We start from the raw sequence: 18666 nt of genomic DNA on the forward strand, positions 1-18666 counted from the left end.
TGCAGCCTAAACGGGTTCTCCGCCCGCATCCCCGTTCGCGACTGTACACATCTCCTCTAGAATCTTGTACTTTCCAGTACCTCCCTCTTTATCCGGCTAATACACTTCCTCTCCTAGTTCCTCGTCCACCGCCATCCTGGAGGCTGCATCTGCACGAATGGCGGCCAGGGACCGCTTCGGGGTCTACGCTGAGCCAGGCGCTTCGCCGTTGCAGCGGGCAATCCGTGAGTTCAGTGTTGAAATAAATGTGGCACAAATGATTCATACTGAGACTTATCTACAGGAAATGCCTGCGATCCTCAAAACTACGAACCGAACCTGGCCCTGAACCTTGAAGTTGCGGATCTAATCAACTCCAAGAAAGGCAATGCGTAAGCGAAACACCCAATGTTGTATGGCTCACACTCATGGATTCACTTCTCAGGCCGCGAGAAGCCGCATTGGATATAGTTCATCTCATCAATTCCCGGAATCAGAATGTCGCATTGTTGGCGTTGGCGGTACGTGAGCTCAAGTGACAGCCGAGGCGGGGGAGACTGACAACCGCGGTTTCTAGCTACTCGATATTGCCGTCAAGAACTGCGGATATCCATTCCATCTCCAAATCGGTACAAAGGAGTTTCTGAATGAATTGGTTCGCAGGTTCCCCGAGCGGCCACCCATACGGCCCTCCAGGGTCCAACACCGCATTTTGGAGTCGATCGAGGAGTGGCGCCAGACTATCTGCCAGACATCGCGCTATAAGGATGACCTAGGCTTCATTCGGGACATGCACCGTCTGTTGCTTTATAAGGGATATATGTTCCCGGAGGTCCGTCGAGAAGATGCTGCGGTCTTGAATCCAAGTGATGTATGTGGCCCCCACATGGTATTTTCGGAGTCAAATTAACGTTGGCTAGAACCTCCGCTCAGCAGATGAGATGGAAGAGGAAGAGAGGGAAGCGCAGTCTGCCAAACTCCAGGAGTTGATTCGGAGAGGCACTCCCGCCGATCTACAGGAAGCGAACCGGCTCATGAAGGTTATGGCAGGATTCGACAATCGGCATAAAACCGATTATCGAGCAAAGGCTGCGGAGGAGGTTGTTAAGGTGCAACAAAAAGCCAAGATTCTGGAAGAGATGCTGCAGAATCAAAAGCCCGGGGAACCTCTCCCAGAAGGCGAAGTTTTCGAGGTAGGTGATAAAACGTCCCGTGTGTTGTTTGCCGGTTGATAGGTCTCTGACGATTGTACCAGGAACTTGCGAGTGCTTTGCAAAGCGCTCACCCCAAAATCCAGAAAATGTGCGAGGAAGAATCGGATGATCCCGAGGCCGTCCACAAGCTATTGGAGATCAACGACAGCATACATCGCACAATCGAGCGGTATAAGCTAGTTAAGAAAGGTGATCTGGATGCTGCATCTCAGATTCCCAAGGGTACACTGGGCACCACGACTGGAGTTTCAACAAATGCAAACAACGAGCTCTCTCTTATCGATTTCGACCCGGAGCCTGAACCCAGCTCCAACGGTAACGAGGCCGGGCCATCCCACGGTGGGAGCTCCTTGGAGAATGATCTACTCGGTCTTTCATTAGGCGGACAAACTCCCTCCCCCGGAGGTGGTATCTCTCTCGGACCTTCCAGTAAGTACCTCGGCGCAATATACCCCAAAGCACCATCACTGACCAATATTAAAGTGAACTTCGCGTCCATGCCAGCAAGCCCAACGCCGCCTGTTCCATCACAACCTCAGCAGCATGCGCCAACAGCCTTCAAACCCAATTATGATATCCTTGCTTCTCTGAACAGTTCGCGACCTGTCTCTCAATCTCCCACGCCCGTCATGGGGGTCTCGCCCCAAGCCCAGTCCAGAGCGACCCCGCCACCAGCGGCTGATCCATTTGCATCGCTCGTCTCTGCTAGCCCACGGGCAGCATCTGGTCCCTTTCAACCACCGGCGCAAAGCCAACCTGCTCCCGCTCCATCGTCATTGCTTGACCTGATGGGAGGCACGAGTCCGTCTCCTCAACCGCCGCGGCAGGCCGCTCCAGTGGAAGATGATGAGTGGGATTTCGCATCCGCATTGCCAGCGAGCAATGCGCTTCCATCGACCAATAAGATTCAAGTCCTTAACTCTCAGCTCCAAGTTGACTTCGCTGCGCGCCGGGTGCCGACGCAGCCACGCCAGATCCACGTTGTAGCTATATTTTCAAACACAACTAGTCAGCGTATTGGAGATCTCCATTTCCAGGTCGCTGTGGAGAAGGTAAGCTATTTGCTACTAACGCAGTCCAGTTTTGGATGAGTTTGCTGACGATGAATTAGTCCTACACGCTACAGCTTCGGCCGCAATCAGGCCGAGATATTGCACCCCAGCAGCAAAATGGTGTCCAACAGGAGATGCTCATTGACGGAGTTGATGCTGGGAAGGGCAACTCGGTCAAGATTCGATTCAAGGTGTCTTACAAGCTTGGAGGCGAGGCCCGAGAGGAACAGGGGATGGTGCCGCCGCTGGGAATCGCGTAAGAAGCCATGGCGATCCCATAACTTTATTCTGCTGTTGTGTTTCCCTCCAGGTCTGTCTGATGAGAGTTTGCCTGAGCGGACAATCTAGCATTCACCCCGTTGAATGGTCTAATCCGCGCAGCAGCATCGGCTGATTTGGGCCTTCTCTACCTTTGTTTGCTCTCCTTTTCCCTTGGCTTTGCACTCATTGAGAACTTAGCGTCTTTTACCTATTCATGCTGTTTATAAACAAGATTTCATTTGCAATGGTTTTCTTTCGTGGCGAGGGGACGATGTGCTTTTGGTAGACTTACTGATTGTTCGCAATGATGCACATATGAAGGTAGTAGGAACAGACCAATGAACCAATCCCTGTCGTCCATGAGAGCACGATGTCCTTGCTATACTCCGTCCTACAACATCAAGTGTCCCAGAGTGACGGTACGGTCCTAACCGAGTAACCACCGAAGACCGACCTTGAAGAATCAACCCTAACGCTAAAAACCCATGTGCCAAACACGTCCGTCGTATGCACCCCGAATCAAAGAAAAAACCATGAAACCACAGAAAATCAAATCCGCCGAGATTCCCCCTGCATAGCTCCAGCGCTCGCGCCACCGCCACCATGATATAGCCAGCCACAGATTCCCTTCTAGGCATGTATGCCTGCAGATCTCAGCGCGGCGCCCTCCCACTCGTCCTGGCGGAAGTGTGCGGCATGAGCTGTCGTCGGTTTATATTGTGGCTGCTAGTGTGGGGTTCCTATGGAGCAGGTTCTGACCCCGATCGTTCTCCGAGATCTCGACTAGCCTTCTGGTGGAATCTGGGGATTGGCTATTGATCCTGAGGGTTAATTCCGATCTCCCATGTTGATTTCATGCCAATGCATGGATGTGTGCTTTGTCGCGATGATCTGGATACGTGTACGTACATACACATCCTGTACTCTGTCCGTTAGACATGGATACGGACGATCAGCGGGGTGATCGCCGAGTACCCCACTAGTTACGTTGTAGTTAATCGCTAACGATAAAAGTCCAATTCGTGAAGTGTCATGCCAATCAGAGTCAGACAAACTAGGGCTTTCGAGGACTTTCGCGTAGAGAAATAATGCGGTCGGATGATATCGGATTGTGCGTGCAGTGGCGACATCGGGGAGGACATCTGGAGGGGCTCGAAGCGGCCTAGTCTCGGCCGGGTGAGCTTAGGTAACTCGGCTTTAGACCGGTGGCGAATCCCCCGATACCGTGGGCTTTAAATATGGCGTCGCTGTCTATGAGATGAGGGTAGATCCGGCAGAATACATATGTCCGAGGCCAAAAGAAGGAATAGGGATCGGGAGATGCTCTGGTGAGCAGGGATTGAATAAGCCCATATCTTGTGTCGTGTAGGATGTTTCAGCTAGTGACGGTGATCAATTGACTGATCAATTGGCATGTCTCGGAACATCATGTATGATGTTTAACTGGTATGACTGTTTGGTTTATGCCTTTCGTACTTTGGTTTGTGCTAATATCCATGGATGATTCTACGCCTCGCGACAATTGACTTAAGCGAGGTATTTTGTACCCAATTATGGTTGATTTAAGACCTCCTTCCTATATGAGTTGCTGGTGAGAAAGTTATCTTTCGGGAGTATGCCGGCAGTTGATGCATTGGCGGCTATTAGGGTCACATAGTGGTTACGCTACGCTAATTGGAAATGCTGACTACGTTACTAGGTAAGTACGGAGTACGGAGTACAGGTAGTAGTAAGAGTAGTAGTAGTAAGAGTAGTAGTAGTAAGAGTAGTAGTAGTAATAGTAGTAGTAGTAGAAGTAGTAGTAGTAGTAGTAATGGCGTATCTGACTACGTTGTGCCTGAAAAGGGGAAAACAACTATTGTCGATTCGCTAAGATAAAAATGGACAAGGGAGAGAGAGAGAGGAAGAGGGAGCCGAACTATCTGATGGTAATCTAGGTCCATATGGGTGACCGCCTTCCGGTCACCTAACATCCTCCCTACAGATCTTATATCTCCTATTTTGAAAATGATGATCTTAAAATGTCGTAATCGTGGTAGTTATAAAAACCCCAAATTTTCCTTTGAATTAAGTTATCCCAATAAGCTTTAAGAAAGCTCGGAATTGCTCTTTAGGAAGCGCCTTCGTAAACCTATCCGCTGCGTTCTACTTTATATTAACCCTTAGGATATTTATATATCCTTAGGCCATAGTATCCTTTATAAAGAACTATTAGAGTACTAGCTATCTAGTAGTAGACTTACCTCCCTTCTTTATTAGTAGTAACTATAAGTTAATATTATTAGTATAGATAACTGTGGGATTAGGTTTTAATAGGCTTAGTAAGTCTGTAACCTTAGTAAGCTATATAGTATCCTAGGCCGGTTAGTCGAGTATATACTATTCTACTATTATTATAGAGTTTACTGTAATTATCTACTTTTTAGTAGACTAAGCTACTAGGACTCCTATAAAGAACTAGATATATCCTTCGGTTAATTTAGAGTCTATTTAGTCTATATATAATATATCTATAAATACTATAAATTATAGTTTATCTAACTTTCTAAAGATTAGTCCTATCTTAGGGTTATATCTAAGGTACTTAATAATATATCTTATTATCTTAAGATTAGAAAAAGTTGGTATTACTAGTCTATATTATAGGTATATAATAGTAAATCTAATATTTAGTCTTATCTTAATAGTAAGCTAATTAAGTATCTCTACTACTATCTAGTAGTATTTGAAATTCTTATTATTAAGTAGATTAGAGTTAATATCTTTTAGGTTAAATTCTCTCTATCCTAGTAATAGTAGTATTTCTTTTATTCTTATAGTATCTATAATATATAGAATCTTTTATATATAGGCTTCTTAAGATATAATAATTATCCTAGTGTTATAATCTCTATTAAGTATATAGTTAAGATACTACTTTAGTTCTCCTAGGTCTTTTATATTATAATATTTCTTAAGTTACTTTATAACTAAGTCTATCTCTTTAGAGATAGGTATAGTAATAATAAAGTTATTAATATAGATTATTATAATTATTAGATCTATATAGTTCTTTCCTATCTTAATATAGATATATAGGTTATCCTTAAGGGGTTTAAAGCTAGTTTATTAGAGCTTATAGTCTATCTCCTTATTCTAGAGGAAGGTAGAGTTTTATAGGTTAAAAAGAGCCTAATTAAATATATATACCTATTACTTTAAATTTCCTTCTATATCTATAAACTTAAAACCTATTAGCTATCTTATATATACTATCTCTATATCTTCTCTTAATATATTAAGATAAACTACTATAAAATCTACTTAATACTATTTAAGGCTATAGACTATAATAAGTATTAAGATAATTTTAATTATTATTTCTAATATAACTAGTATATAAAACTTACTTAAGTTATTACTTTTCTCTTAGAAGTTACTATAAATAACCTATCTTACCTTAAAACTATAGACTTTATCTCTTATATTTATCTTAATAGTAAAACGCTATTATCCTAGAAGGACTTTTACTTTTAATAGTTTTAGGATTAATATCTATATTCTCTTTATAATAAGGTTATTAAGCTATTTTTCTATTACTTCCTTCTATTTATTCTAGAAAGGTGATTTTTATATTTATTTAAAACTTAATAATAGGTTAATATCCTTATTATAAAGAGGTTTTCTATTATAGATAAAAGGTATATTAATATCTACCTAATTAGAGTTATCTAGAGAAAGCTTTTTTATATTTCCTTCTTAAGAAGGTTTATATTTTTCTATATACCTAGTATCTCTCTTTTACTTCTTATATTCGATATTTAGGAGTTTTTATTTAGGATCCTAATATCTCTCTAGTAGGATACTAATATTACTCCTTTTTAATCTCCTAACTAAAGGTTCTTAAATTTAAGTTAGTACTACTATTATTAGTTCTATAGTAGGTATAATAGGAATAATCTTCTCTTATATCTATATTAGTTATATAATATACCGAGATACTTTATAAGTACCTTATAAAGATCTTTATTATATAGTAGTTTCTTATATACTATATTCTAGAATCTATTAAGTTAATAAAGAGAAAGGATACTAGTACTCTATCCTTATCTATTCTAGAGATAGGGTATCTTCCCTTAGAGTTAACTCTTATATAGAGCTAGTTTCCCTAATTAAGTTCTATTTAATTAAATCTATATACTAGTATACTTCTAGTATATCTATCTCTTCTATATTAATTCTAGCTATAAGTTCCTTAAGTCTTTTCTAGAAATTAGCTTTTCTCTTTACTAGTTTCTCTATTATTATTATTTACTCTATCTAAGGGATTATATTCTTATTATAAATAGCCTATATTTCTTCTTAGATTAGAGTAAGAGTCTAGTTAACTCTTTATACTATTAACTATTCTATATTTATAGGAATTAGTATCTCTTTCTAAAGTTTCTTAAGGATTAATCTTATATACCTTAGTATAGGAAGTAGTCTCTATTAATAAGGTATTACTAAAGTCTCTAGTATAGTTAAAATACTACCTTAAATTATAGGTAAGTAAATTATTAATAGGGTTATTAGATCCTATCTATAGACTATTATAATCTCTATCCTTAGTTTAGTTCTAACTATATTAATTAGTAGGATAGAAATTTCGTTTATATTATTATCTCCTAGAGATTTCGATAGCTTTAGTATTACTAGTACTCCTCCTTCCTAATCTTTATTCCCTAGTTAAGGAAAGCTAATATCTCTTAAGATTATAATCTTCCTAGTTTCTAGATTCTAGATTTTTAGAATATATCTATTATCCCCCTTATAACCTATAAGGTATCCTTTCTAAGATCTTAAAGCGGCTTTATATACCTATACTCTCTTCTCCTTTAAAATATAGATATAAATAGTTATTCCCTATAGTCTAAGGTACTTTAGTAATAGATCTAGGTTATTAATTCTAAGTTCTATATACTAGTATTTAAGTAGTAATATTTAAGACTTTAGATTAGTTAATCTATTAATAGTATAGATTACAGTTTCTACTATATAGGGCTATAATTCCTTAGGTAGCTTAGTATTAATAATTATTATTCTCTAGATATTATTAATATATCTACTGAAGTATTCTACTATACTATTAGGCTCTACTATATAGGGTAATATAACTTTAAAAGTTATTCCCTTTTTTATACCCTAAGTAATAAAGTTCTTAAATTCTATTCTACTATTAAGTCTCTATATTCTAGGGTAGTACCTAGTTTAGAGTTTAATTTTTTTATAAAATACTTAAAGTTTAATAAATACTTTACCTTTATTTATAAAAGTCGGTCTTTTAAGATATCTTATTATATTATTAAGGATAGGTATCTAGTACTTTTTACTATTTAAACTCTTAGGTTTTATAGGCTATATATCTATATAAAATTTCTATACTATATCCTAAACCTAAAATTATAGCTTATAAGAAATCTATTTCTTAGATTTACCTTAAAAATATACTTTATAGTCGAAGTATTCTATTCTATACTATTCTTTATTGTTAAGCTCTTATACTTATTTTAGTATTAAAGTAAGTTTAGCTTTTCTAATATATCTAAAGTATCGATATACCTTAAAGGTAGAAATTTTATTAACTAATCCTATTTCTTTATTACTATCTAACCTATAGGATAAATCTTCTTTATATAAATTATCTTCTTTAGGACTAATAAGGTATAGAACTCTAAGTAATATATTTACTACTCTAATAGTTTTTCTAATACTATCTATAAGATACTTAGTTCTTATATTATATAAGATATCCTATTCTTCTAGGAATTTCTATATACTAAATAATTTACTATAACCTCTTAGGCTATAGTAGCCTTTTATTAGAAAGGTATATATTATTCTATCTTTAAGACCTACTTTAATAAGGATCTCTCTATATCCTTTAATTACCACTCTATTATTAGAGTAGTCCTAATAGGTATATACTAATTCTAGGCTATCCTCCTAGTATATATAGAAATCTTCGAAGTTATAGGTAAGTATTTTATCTAATCTAATATTAATTAGCTAACTATTAAAACTATCTATATAATAAGCTATTACTATAATAGCTATATTATTTTATCCCTTACTTTATAGTATAATCGAGTAATTCTATATATATAGGCTATATATCTAGTATATAGGTAGATCTTCTAATAGATAGGAATACTTTTAAGCTTTATATAGCCTAAAACTATAGTAGGTATATATCCTACTCTTATCCCTTTATATTCCTTCCTTCTTTTCTTTAATATACTTATAGATATCTTTACTAGGAGGTAGTTAATTATAAAGGGTCTTCTTCTTCTTAGGTTTATTAGATATACTTAAGTTATCCTTTAAAGATTTATTATCTTAGCTTAAGGAGGTTTCGCTATTACCTCCTTTACTACCCCTCTTACTACCTTATCTTCTATATCCTCTACTATAGTTATTACCCTATTTCCTTAAGGACTAGGCTATATTAGCAGTCCCTTCTCTATTAGAAACTACCTAGAGGCTCTTATAATATTAGTCTATCTTTTTAAGTATGATTTTCTTAGGTTTAATATTACTAATTTCCTTAATAATAAATTAAACCTTAGATATTTCTTTATTTAATTACTATAGAACTTATAATAGTATATAAAAAGGGTATAGTTAAATTTTAAATTATAAAAGAATATAATATTATTTCTAATATTCTATAATAAATTCCTTTATAGTATTAAAGTCTACTTATTTCATTTTATCGAATTTCTTAGTTTTATTTAGTATATTTTCAGCCTTATTAGAGCCTTATACTATTAATATAATTTTATCGAATATTATATTGGCGAATTCTAGGAGGTATAAGAGATTCTAGATTCATTCTTAGAGTATATTATTAACCTAAATATATAGCTAGCTAGCTACTATATATAACTAGTACTCCTATCTATTAAATTTTAGGTTACCTATAGTAGGGTAAGGTATACTACTATTAATAATATATTCTAGTCTCAATAGTATAAGAGCGAATTTTATAGGGATCGCCTATTTATAAGGATTTCTAGAATTATACTTAAGTACTTTAACTTTCTACATTTTTATAACCGAGATATTAGGTAAGTTAGTAGCCTAATTCTTCTTATTATATCTATTACTCGATAACATTATATTGGCCTAGGGTTAAGAGGTATTTCCTATCTCCCTAGACGCGTTATTATTACCTGATAGCAAAAATTGTAACTAATTATTCGGGTTATCATCCCTAGAGTCGATACCGCTATCAGCTATACTAAGAGCTGGTTTACTAATTCTGTTATTAATTGAGGCTTTCGAGGATCAAATCCGATTGGCGAGAAACGCGTATTGTGCGGGTTAAGTGCCGGGAAGTGGGGTCCAGGAAAGAGACTTAGGGTTGGAGGTTGCTAGTGGTCCTTGCTAGCTAGAGACAAGTGCTTATAACCTAATAGCGTATCTGACTACGTTGTGCCTGAAAAGGGGAAAACAACTATTGTCGATTCGCTAAGATAAAAATGGACAAGGGAGAGAGAGAGAGGAAGAGGGAGCCGAACTATCTGATGGTGATCTGGGTCTATATGGGTGACCGCCTTCCGGTCACCCAACAAGTAGTAGTAGTAGTAGTAGTAGTAGTAGTATGTGCGAACCCTAGAGCCTAAGGCAACCCGCCTAGCCCTGCAGGTGCGCCGAGATACGCTAAGGAAGTCCCCATTTAGGAAGGAAGAGGGAGAACTTCATATTCAACGGAAACCTCGTAATTTTCGCTTGGTACTATCCAGATCCTGAACCAGGTGTTTCCTTCTCAAGCGTCAATAACAACGGTCAATAGCAATTGCCTTATACTCGCCAAGAAGTAATCGGTGTTATCCGAAGTACTGTAACCTTATCATAGATCTGATGTTCTCCAAGGTAGGTGTAGCCTTGAATTTCAGGTTTCTTTTGAAGCCTTCCTAATCCGGCCAATCACGTGGTATGATTCTCGTGATGTCGAAGACACTCAAAAAAAAAACCTTCGCCCTGGAGATGACAGTCTACGCTTCAGGAAAGTGATCTGCAGTGATCCCCGATAGAGTCACATCTATCAGAACACATCTATCGGGATCTGTCTGGAGTAGAGTAACGCCCCACTTCACAGCGAATGGTCTAGACCCTTCAGGGCTAATCTGGAAAGGAAAAATAATTTGCTAACTGCACATCTGGTATGCTGCATATTATTTACCTGGAAAAGCAGGAAATAGTCTCCGGGAAGAGGGGCCATGAGTGGCACCATATCTAGCCCATTCGTATTTGGCTCCTCCGTAGTGGCGCTCTCGAGCAGACTAGCCTAGAGGAGAGGGACGGGGCAACCATGGACCGAGCGGCCGTAAGTTTTCCAAGCGCCCAAACTATGATCGGCTCGGATCCGTGGTTCTGGCCCTTAGCTTGGGTTTAACGCTGACGGGTTTCCCCTCAGCCTTTTTGGTATTTAACTTACCGTCCCCCTCTTCTCCGGTGGCCAGGCGATAACACTCTTTCCTGCATAAATCCACCTCCTCTACCAGGTACCATGTCCAGGATGCCCCTGCCAGATCTCGACCAGGATATTACGCCTATCCCCCGTTCGCGGGAGGAGAACCAGGAGAGGTATGTAACTCGTATCACGGAGGGGCCGAACGTGCACCCTAACCATTCCCCAGAGCCTTTATCGCCGCCTCACGGCGCAAGGATCGCAGCTTAGATGCTCGGCTGGAGTCTGCCAACCGGGCTTCTATGTTGCATAAGAAGCGCACGGGCAAGGCCTTTCACATCACCAAGGATATCGTGGAGAAAGAGGCCATGTATGAAGAGGTCGATGAGCGGTATCAAGAAAAACGGATTCTCATGCTGCAACGCCAAAACGAGCAAATTGAAGAGCAGTTCAAAAACCATCTACTGGCCGCCTTTGCAGCACGCGCCCAATTCAACAACTCCTCTATCCACAGCCGCCGAGCAAGCCATATGACCCCGCGGCCATCACTCAATGGAGTCAATGGCGGTCCACGGAAGATGAGCTTGGATCTGTCGAATATTCGCTCCTCCTTCTCCCAGGGCCCAGGCTCAATGGCAAGCCCAATGCCCACGGGTGATGGCTATGTCCTATCACCTACGGCGTCGTACGACCCGAGTGCCCAGTCCTACATGGCCAGCATGAGCGGTTCCCAGACGCCATACTCCGACATGTTCTCTGCACCGACAGGCAACCAGTCTGGGCAGATGCCAGCCTACATGAGCCAACAAGCCTCCGCACCGGGCTGGAACTCCCAAGTACCCGCATGGGCGCCCATGCAACAGCAGAACCCAACCCCTGCACAAACGCCCACCGACGCGCAGGCCGTGCAGATGTGGCAGCAGCAAATGATGCAGCAGGCTCAAATGCCTGACACAGCGACCCAAATGCATCAGTTCCGGGATCGCCTTGCGTCCGCACCAGAGTTGCCTCTGCAACACACGGCTCCACCGATTCCCTCAGCATCCATCTCAGGCCCCACTGGCCACCATCCTACCCACGGTCATTCGCGCGGCCAGTCCCATCCATCGAACAACTTGCACAAACTCAATCTGCTTACTCAGACCACGAACCTTTCCCACTCGCAGGTGGCTCCCTCCAGTCTCAGCTCTCCCAGGATCGAGGCCCTCCCAGCGGGCACTCAGTCCACTCCGGACTTCTGTCCCACTCCCAACACCCCGCTGTCGCCGACGGCGCATGCTACGATGTCGCCCGGTGCGAAGTTCAACAGTGATGGCATTATGGTCTCCCATGAGGAGATGGATCCTGATTTCACGGATTTCAGTCAGTTTGCGTTCCACTTGGGTAACTCGAATGTTCCGCTTTCCGACCGTGATCAGCCTTTTGCTTTTGACGATCTTCTCGCTCTTGATGATTTCACCAGCGTCTCTTGTTAACCTCATCTGTCTATCATGCCTATTATGATCTATGATACCTGATACCTAGGTACTTATTTTCTCTTGGGTCTTTCGGAGTTGGGTCTGTATATTGGGTGGCTTTGCACATTTGCTGTACCTTTTTTTATATCTTCTCGTATCTTACATCTAATATCCTGAACTGGAGTCAGGGTTGATGTCTGTATGTATCGATTGCTCTTTCTTTTCATAAATTTTCCTTTACTATACTTCAATGTGACATGAGCCAAAATCCATCCACTGATCTTCTTCATAATAAAATTTCCCTAATTTCCCTAATTCCCCCAATTCTATACCTAAGTTGCATCCATCCGCAAACAACCTCGCCAAGTCCGCATCCTAATCCGGGGCTACTCCACCATCCCTTATAACTGCGCGATTATTGGCATCTCATTTTCTTTTCTGCGATAAACCTAGTCCCAGACTCTATGCTCCGTCGGGCCGTGCCAGTAGAGCTGTAGCTATAGCTTTCCCCAGTCCCACATTACATAGGAATGACTTCTGGCGTTTATCCTTAACCAGAATTGCGTCTGGTGTTAGTTAGCTTTCCCTAAATCCTAACTCTTGTGTCCACGCACTTTCTCCCTTGAAAATGCCGCATCCCAACTCCACCAACCGCACCCTTGGTACTCTGTAGTAATCCTCTAGCCCTGCTACGTGGGTCCAACACAAACCCACCCAGGTTCTCGCCTACGTACCTAAAGTCATTCCAGCGATCAGACCATCCTCAACTGTGGAACCCCTCGACTTAATTTCTATGCTGTCACTCATGACCAGCTATTCATGGAATAGGGTTAAACGGGATATAGGAGTACATACAACTGTGCTAGCGTAGAGTGTGATACAGTATCCTAATACTACTCACTTATCATGGCAGCAATTCTTCCATTATTACCAAAATTACAATACAATACAGTATCCCCGATTCCCTGTTTCCCACCCTGGACCCTGGACCATTATCTAGCATATCTCAGGCCAGGCCTTGCATGCTAGATAGAAATAGGTACTTTTGAAAAGGGAATCCTGCTTTCTCTATCTCTGTCATTGCAATTTCCTTGATCTCGCGTCTCGTCACAGTTACCGTGTGCTATCTCAGGAGTGTTTCCGACCCCGCGGGTTTCTGTCAAAACAAGAAACAGAGCGGATGGGGTCTCTGATTAGAATATGTTGATTTTTGGTATGGCCTAATAGTTAAATATCCTGTATTTTTCCGCGCAGTTATGGAGTTATTAGCTCCTCGGGTGGGATTTGAATTTCGTGCTGAAGAATTGAAACTGAAATTGAAATTGAAAATCCAAGTGTCCCGTGCTCCGTGCCCCGTGCCAGTGCCAGTGTCCGTGCCCTGCGGAATTGGCTCCAGGGCTGCTGTCCTACCCGCCCCTGCGTTCCCGGGATTACGGATCAACGGCGATAGTGCAGGATCGACTTATCGTTTTCTACTTCTGTTTTATCAGGGTGATGCGTTTGTCTTGTCAGCCCATATCAATGCTATCTACGTACTATGAGTGGTAGATAGAACAACTTGAATATATTTCCTATACCCAGATCTCAAATCCAAGACCCGCAATCCCTCAAAGTATGTAACCGACTACACGACCAAAAAAAAAAAAGAAAAGAAAAGAAAAGAATCACCTGCAGAATCCCAGATTGCGGGGTTAAGGTTGCAGCTGTGCCCAGCCTTGAAGCCAAGTCCGGACGTTAATTGGCCAACAGCAAACTAGCGTCCGCACTGACCCATGGATAGTATAGAGTCAATCAGCACCTCTACCACGGCCGAAACCCAAGTCCGAGGGCCGCGTACCAGCGGTCGAGACATGGGTATCATCGGCACACCCAGCAAATAGAACTCTAACTCGTCTCGCCTGGTGGAGCAAAGGGGGGATCTCCGTGCAGCTTCAACGGGGCCAGGTCCAGCACCCACCCACGGGCTTACTGTCGGTTTCCAGCTGGATGGGACTGCAACGCTGGCCCGTGCACACGTGTGGGAGCATGATTGGCGGTTACTTTTTCCCTTGCGTTTGACGCTGGGTTGGTGGCTTGCGGATCCAGTGGGTGGCCTGTCAGATTGTCAGATTGGGATGGGGGGATTGGCTTCCAAGGTAGATGATAGGCCCATGGGTTGGTGATAGACGCCTCCCCGGTGTGATAGCTCTGGGGGGAATGATTCGTGAGTCGGGCATTCTGGACTTGCCTCGTCTGTTCGCTCTTGTTGCGGCTTACGTACTACGTTTGAGGTGATTTCTAGCGACTGAATGTTCTTCTTCTGTTGAGGCCAATCAGACATGGAGTCTAGATTGGTTCGTTTGGGATGGCGCTATCGTCGTGTGCAATTAGTTGGATTGAGTCATTTCTTACTAAACTATATCCATACTGTACCTCATGGACAGCTATGAATCATGTCAACTTGAGACCTGGACCTGGCCATGATCATGCAACATCCTCTCTAAATCACCTAGACAGATACCTTCCAGTCCTTCTCAACCAACAGAAAGTCCTAAAATATCCCCGAATCACAACCCCAATTTACCCGGAAATTCCCCAGGGTGTGTCTCCATGATCAGCGCCCAGTCCGGATCTCTCGGTGCACAGTGGAGCATCAGTGGCTCCAGGAGTCCAGACGAGACCAAGAGCTGACTGTGGATGTGGTGTTGCCACCACGACAAGTGGGAGAACATCATCCCCAGATTTTAGCGAGTCGAGGATCTTCGGGATTTGGTCTAAGCTCATTCCTTCTTGAGTTAGTACAGACCCTGGCTTTGGTTTTATCGTAGGACGTGTAATCTCACAAGGAGATATCGGTATCACTGTTCCTTGGTGCTGCATACTTGGGACTTATCAATATCTCAACCAAACAGTAAGCAACACCATCTAGTTAGTCCAAGCCCCCTCAATCCGGCGATTCCAGACCTGTCACCTTCCAGACAGGATGGGTAGCTCAAATCTGACGGGCCAGTGAGAAGCGGAAAATGCACCCTCGCTTACATCCGATCCACTCATAATTCGAGACCTCCAGCTGATCGACGTCTGTACCCGAATCATAATCAAACACAGTAATCCAATGCGAAATGCCTTAAATGACGGCATACGAGGACCAATAAGCACGCCGGTCTGGACTCGGTCTTCTCCGTTGCTGCTGGTTGTGCATTGCGTGTGTGGTGGTGTTCGCGCCGCTGGACAGTTCTGGATGGGACACAATAAGACTGCGTTGTGGATTCCGGAAATGGTTCTCCGGGTGATGGCGGGTATGGGATTAGTGGATAGTATTCGACTTTGTCCGTACGATGGAGGATTTGCCTGATCGCCGTGGAGAGGTGGGTTTGGTCGGCTTTTCCCGATGATTGTTGATCCTGACTTGATATGGATGCTGGCTCATCTGGTTTATCTGGTATGGCGGGGACTCGAATCAGACGTGATAATCGAGATTCGAGTCTACAATGCAAGTGAGGAACTACGTAGGGAGATAGTCAATTCAAGTTGTTTGGTGTAATGCTGATCCACAATGGAAATAATATCCATTGCTAAAGACGATAATGACAGGCTAGGCAACGTTCAAAGGTCCATCCGCTTGCCTCCTATCTTGTATGGCTGATGAAGTGTGACAACATGGAAATATGCATATCTAGTTGGGCTGAATAGAATTAGGCTTGGTAACAGAAGCACGTCGGAGCGATTGCGTATATCGGGTTCAAATACAGTACTGAGAACATGCTTTGCAGTAGAGCCCAAGTTAAAACGTAGTGTATGCTCTTACATGCCACCACGACTGAAAAGCTCCCGGCCAATGTCACCGCTGCGGCGGACACTCTGGCTCGACGAACTACTGCGTCGGCGGCGGCTACGAGAGTCGGCCGGGTCGGCCGGGTTCAGCCCGCTGGCTCGGGCATGCAGGTTCAGGATGTCAGTCAAGCTGACCACTCCGGCGAGGCGTCCGGACACTCGGGCTCCGTCTAGGGCGGACGAGGGAATAGAATGCGAGATGGGTGATGGCACTGAGACCGCCACGGCTGGGTACGTGAAGGGTGGGTTAGGAGGTGGTAGGTGAGGGGCGGCATATTGAGAGGGCTGTGCATAAGATGTCACAGCTTCTTCAGAAGATTCTGAATTTGCAGTACCTCCGGTAGCTGGGCTGATACTGTTGGAAAGAGGGAGGTGTACGGAAGATTGCGATGGAGTTGGCGGTCCTGATGAGGTGGGAGATAACGGATCGGTCACCCAGAGTCTAAAGCAGTCAGTACATCTTGTGTTTATATCTCAAGTTTGCAGTAGTTACCGATGCGATCGAGTTGCCACGATCTTTGCGACTGTGTGAGCGAGTGTCGATCCAGGATTGACGTGGAAGACCGGGAATGAGTCTTTACCCTCAATCAACCCCCGTGTAGATAGAATAATCGAGATAAAGTGGGTACAGGTGTTATGCAGAAGTGGCAATGAAGATGATCGGGTCAAGAGCTACGAAATGGTGAGTAAACTTTGCCAGTTAAGATGGCTCGTCACATACCTTGACATCCGCCGTGGAGATATTCCCAAGCACGTTCAAGTAGTTATCAACCACCGCGATCGAGGACATACCCTCATTGTTCATCACATGGAGAGCATCAGAGAGGGGTTTATCACCACTGAGAATTACGAATTAGCGGTTAGACAGCGCTAAAGATCACCAAAACAACTCACTTGATGGAGATCACTTCCTGAGATCCAATAACTAGCTCATTCAGAGCCCTCGGGTAGAGCTCTTCAATAATCGGGAAACTGCGGCGATTTTCCCAGAGGAATTTGACCAGTCGGAACTGGCTGAAAATCCCGACCACTTCTTGGTCATTTGACTCATTGACAACCACAACCCGGTGAACACCACCACCAAAGATCTCAACCGCGGCCAAGACATTGGCCGACGCTGGCAGCTTGATCAGCGGCTCCTTCTCCATACCGAACTTCTTCACATCTCTTAATGGAATGGGCACGCCGTTGTGGGCTTTCTTGGCTAGCTCGTCATATGACGCTTGATGTGCTTCGTCCGGATGTGTCAGGCCCGCTGCTAAAAGGAGATAGGAATTGAGATCGGCATAGTCGAATGTGCCCACGGCAGAAGTGGACTCGGGTGTCTCGCGAATCAACAGCACAGCGCCACCTGAATCAATCAAAATCTAGTTGGACGAGCATGTTAGTCAGGACAGGGAATGCTGCCTATGTGATGTACTCACGTTCGTCGCCTCTTCAATGCCTGTATCAAGCTCGACAAACTTCAGGTCGCCCGGGCTGACCAGCTCCCCAACTGATATCTCTCTCCAATCACGACCAACAAAGGCAGGGTTGCTAGCCTTGGGTGGCGGTGGATTATCGATAAGGCTCTGGATGGCCGACTGTGGGAGTGATGGCTGCCGGCGTGCACGGGGGGAACCTGGCGGGCCGCGAAGCGACTCGCTCAAGCTTTGTCTATGCTGGTGGTTTGCTGAAATGCGAAGTGGATTTCGAGAGCGAGATTCGGTGCTGGATCGCGGAGAAGCAATCGATGCATTGTTGAGGGAAGCATCAGATCCTTCGCGAGAATGTAAGTGGTCTGCCATGTCTAAATTTTCGGGAATTTGAGGTTAAAGATAAGGGCCAATATACGAAATGTGAAATCCAGGTAATCCTTCTGAGGTCATCAGGTGATGCACCATATTAAGCGGGCCCATAGGCGGGGTAGACTATCGAGCCAATCAAAACACGCCAATGCCAGTTGACATTTTGCAAGTTTGACCGCCTATAGTATTGTCTATAGCAAGTGCATAGTATCACCCTGATATCAACAGTGATTGTGGTTATCATCACGTTACCCTTTACATGTTTAATTAAGCGAGCATATGTCGCTGTTTGTCTCATTTGTAAATAGTGGCAGAAGCCGACCGCCCTCAGGATAACTATAAGAAGGTGTCCCTGCCCCCAGAATTTCTTCTTCTTTTCTTCCTTCTTCAGCTCTCTTTGCCTCTGGCTTAGATCAAGTGTAGTATCTGTTCTATTCAGTTTAATCGCTGAATGTTCTGCATTGCAGAACGTCATGATTATTCTAATATTTAGACCTCGCGACTTGGCCTCTGTGCTTGCACATGCCTCGTTGCACAGTGTCATTGGGCTTACACTACCCCCGATCGACGCGAACTCCTTTTCATCAATTGTTCGGCTTGTCCGGGCGCTTGGAGAAGACGGGATGTTTTGCTATTCACAATGAACGATCATAACTATTGTTATTGTAG

At 43.0% G+C, this 18666-nt stretch overlaps 3 protein-coding genes across 3 annotated transcripts; 2 read left to right on the plus strand and 1 right to left on the minus strand.

Moving 5' to 3' along the window:
• Window positions 1–157: 157 nt before the first annotated feature.
• Window positions 158–2505, plus strand: LCP9604111_4987 (VHS domain protein; the record flags this gene model as incomplete). The annotated part of the gene is made up of 8 exons (XM_039072746.1): window positions 158–224; window positions 284–371; window positions 425–500; window positions 557–850; window positions 900–1172; window positions 1235–1622; window positions 1677–2245; window positions 2305–2505. The coding sequence occupies 8 exons, from the start codon at window positions 158–160 to the stop codon at window positions 2503–2505; spliced, it is 1956 nt and encodes a 651-aa protein (XP_038928958.1).
• An 8534-nt stretch (window positions 2506–11039) lies between these two features.
• On the plus strand, window positions 11040–12415 carry LCP9604111_4988 (uncharacterized protein; the record flags this gene model as incomplete). The annotated part of the gene is made up of 2 exons (XM_039072747.1): window positions 11040–11116; window positions 11170–12415. The coding sequence occupies 2 exons, from the start codon at window positions 11040–11042 to the stop codon at window positions 12413–12415; spliced, it is 1323 nt and encodes a 440-aa protein (XP_038928959.1).
• Window positions 12416–16180: 3765 nt separating this feature from the next.
• LCP9604111_4989 (CBS domain-containing protein) lies at window positions 16181–17997 on the minus strand (the record flags this gene model as incomplete). The annotated part of the gene is made up of 5 exons (XM_039072748.1): window positions 16181–16652; window positions 16704–16882; window positions 16932–17049; window positions 17105–17577; window positions 17635–17997. The coding sequence occupies 5 exons, from the start codon at window positions 17995–17997 to the stop codon at window positions 16181–16183; spliced, it is 1605 nt and encodes a 534-aa protein (XP_038928960.1).
• Between the last annotated feature and the right edge of the window lie 669 nt (window positions 17998–18666).

The sequence above is a fragment of the Penicillium roqueforti genome (assembly GCF_015533775.1).
Source record: "Penicillium roqueforti strain LCP96 04111 chromosome Unknown scaffold_11, whole genome shotgun sequence".
In the NCBI taxonomy this organism is placed as follows: domain Eukaryota; kingdom Fungi; phylum Ascomycota; class Eurotiomycetes; order Eurotiales; family Aspergillaceae; genus Penicillium; species Penicillium roqueforti.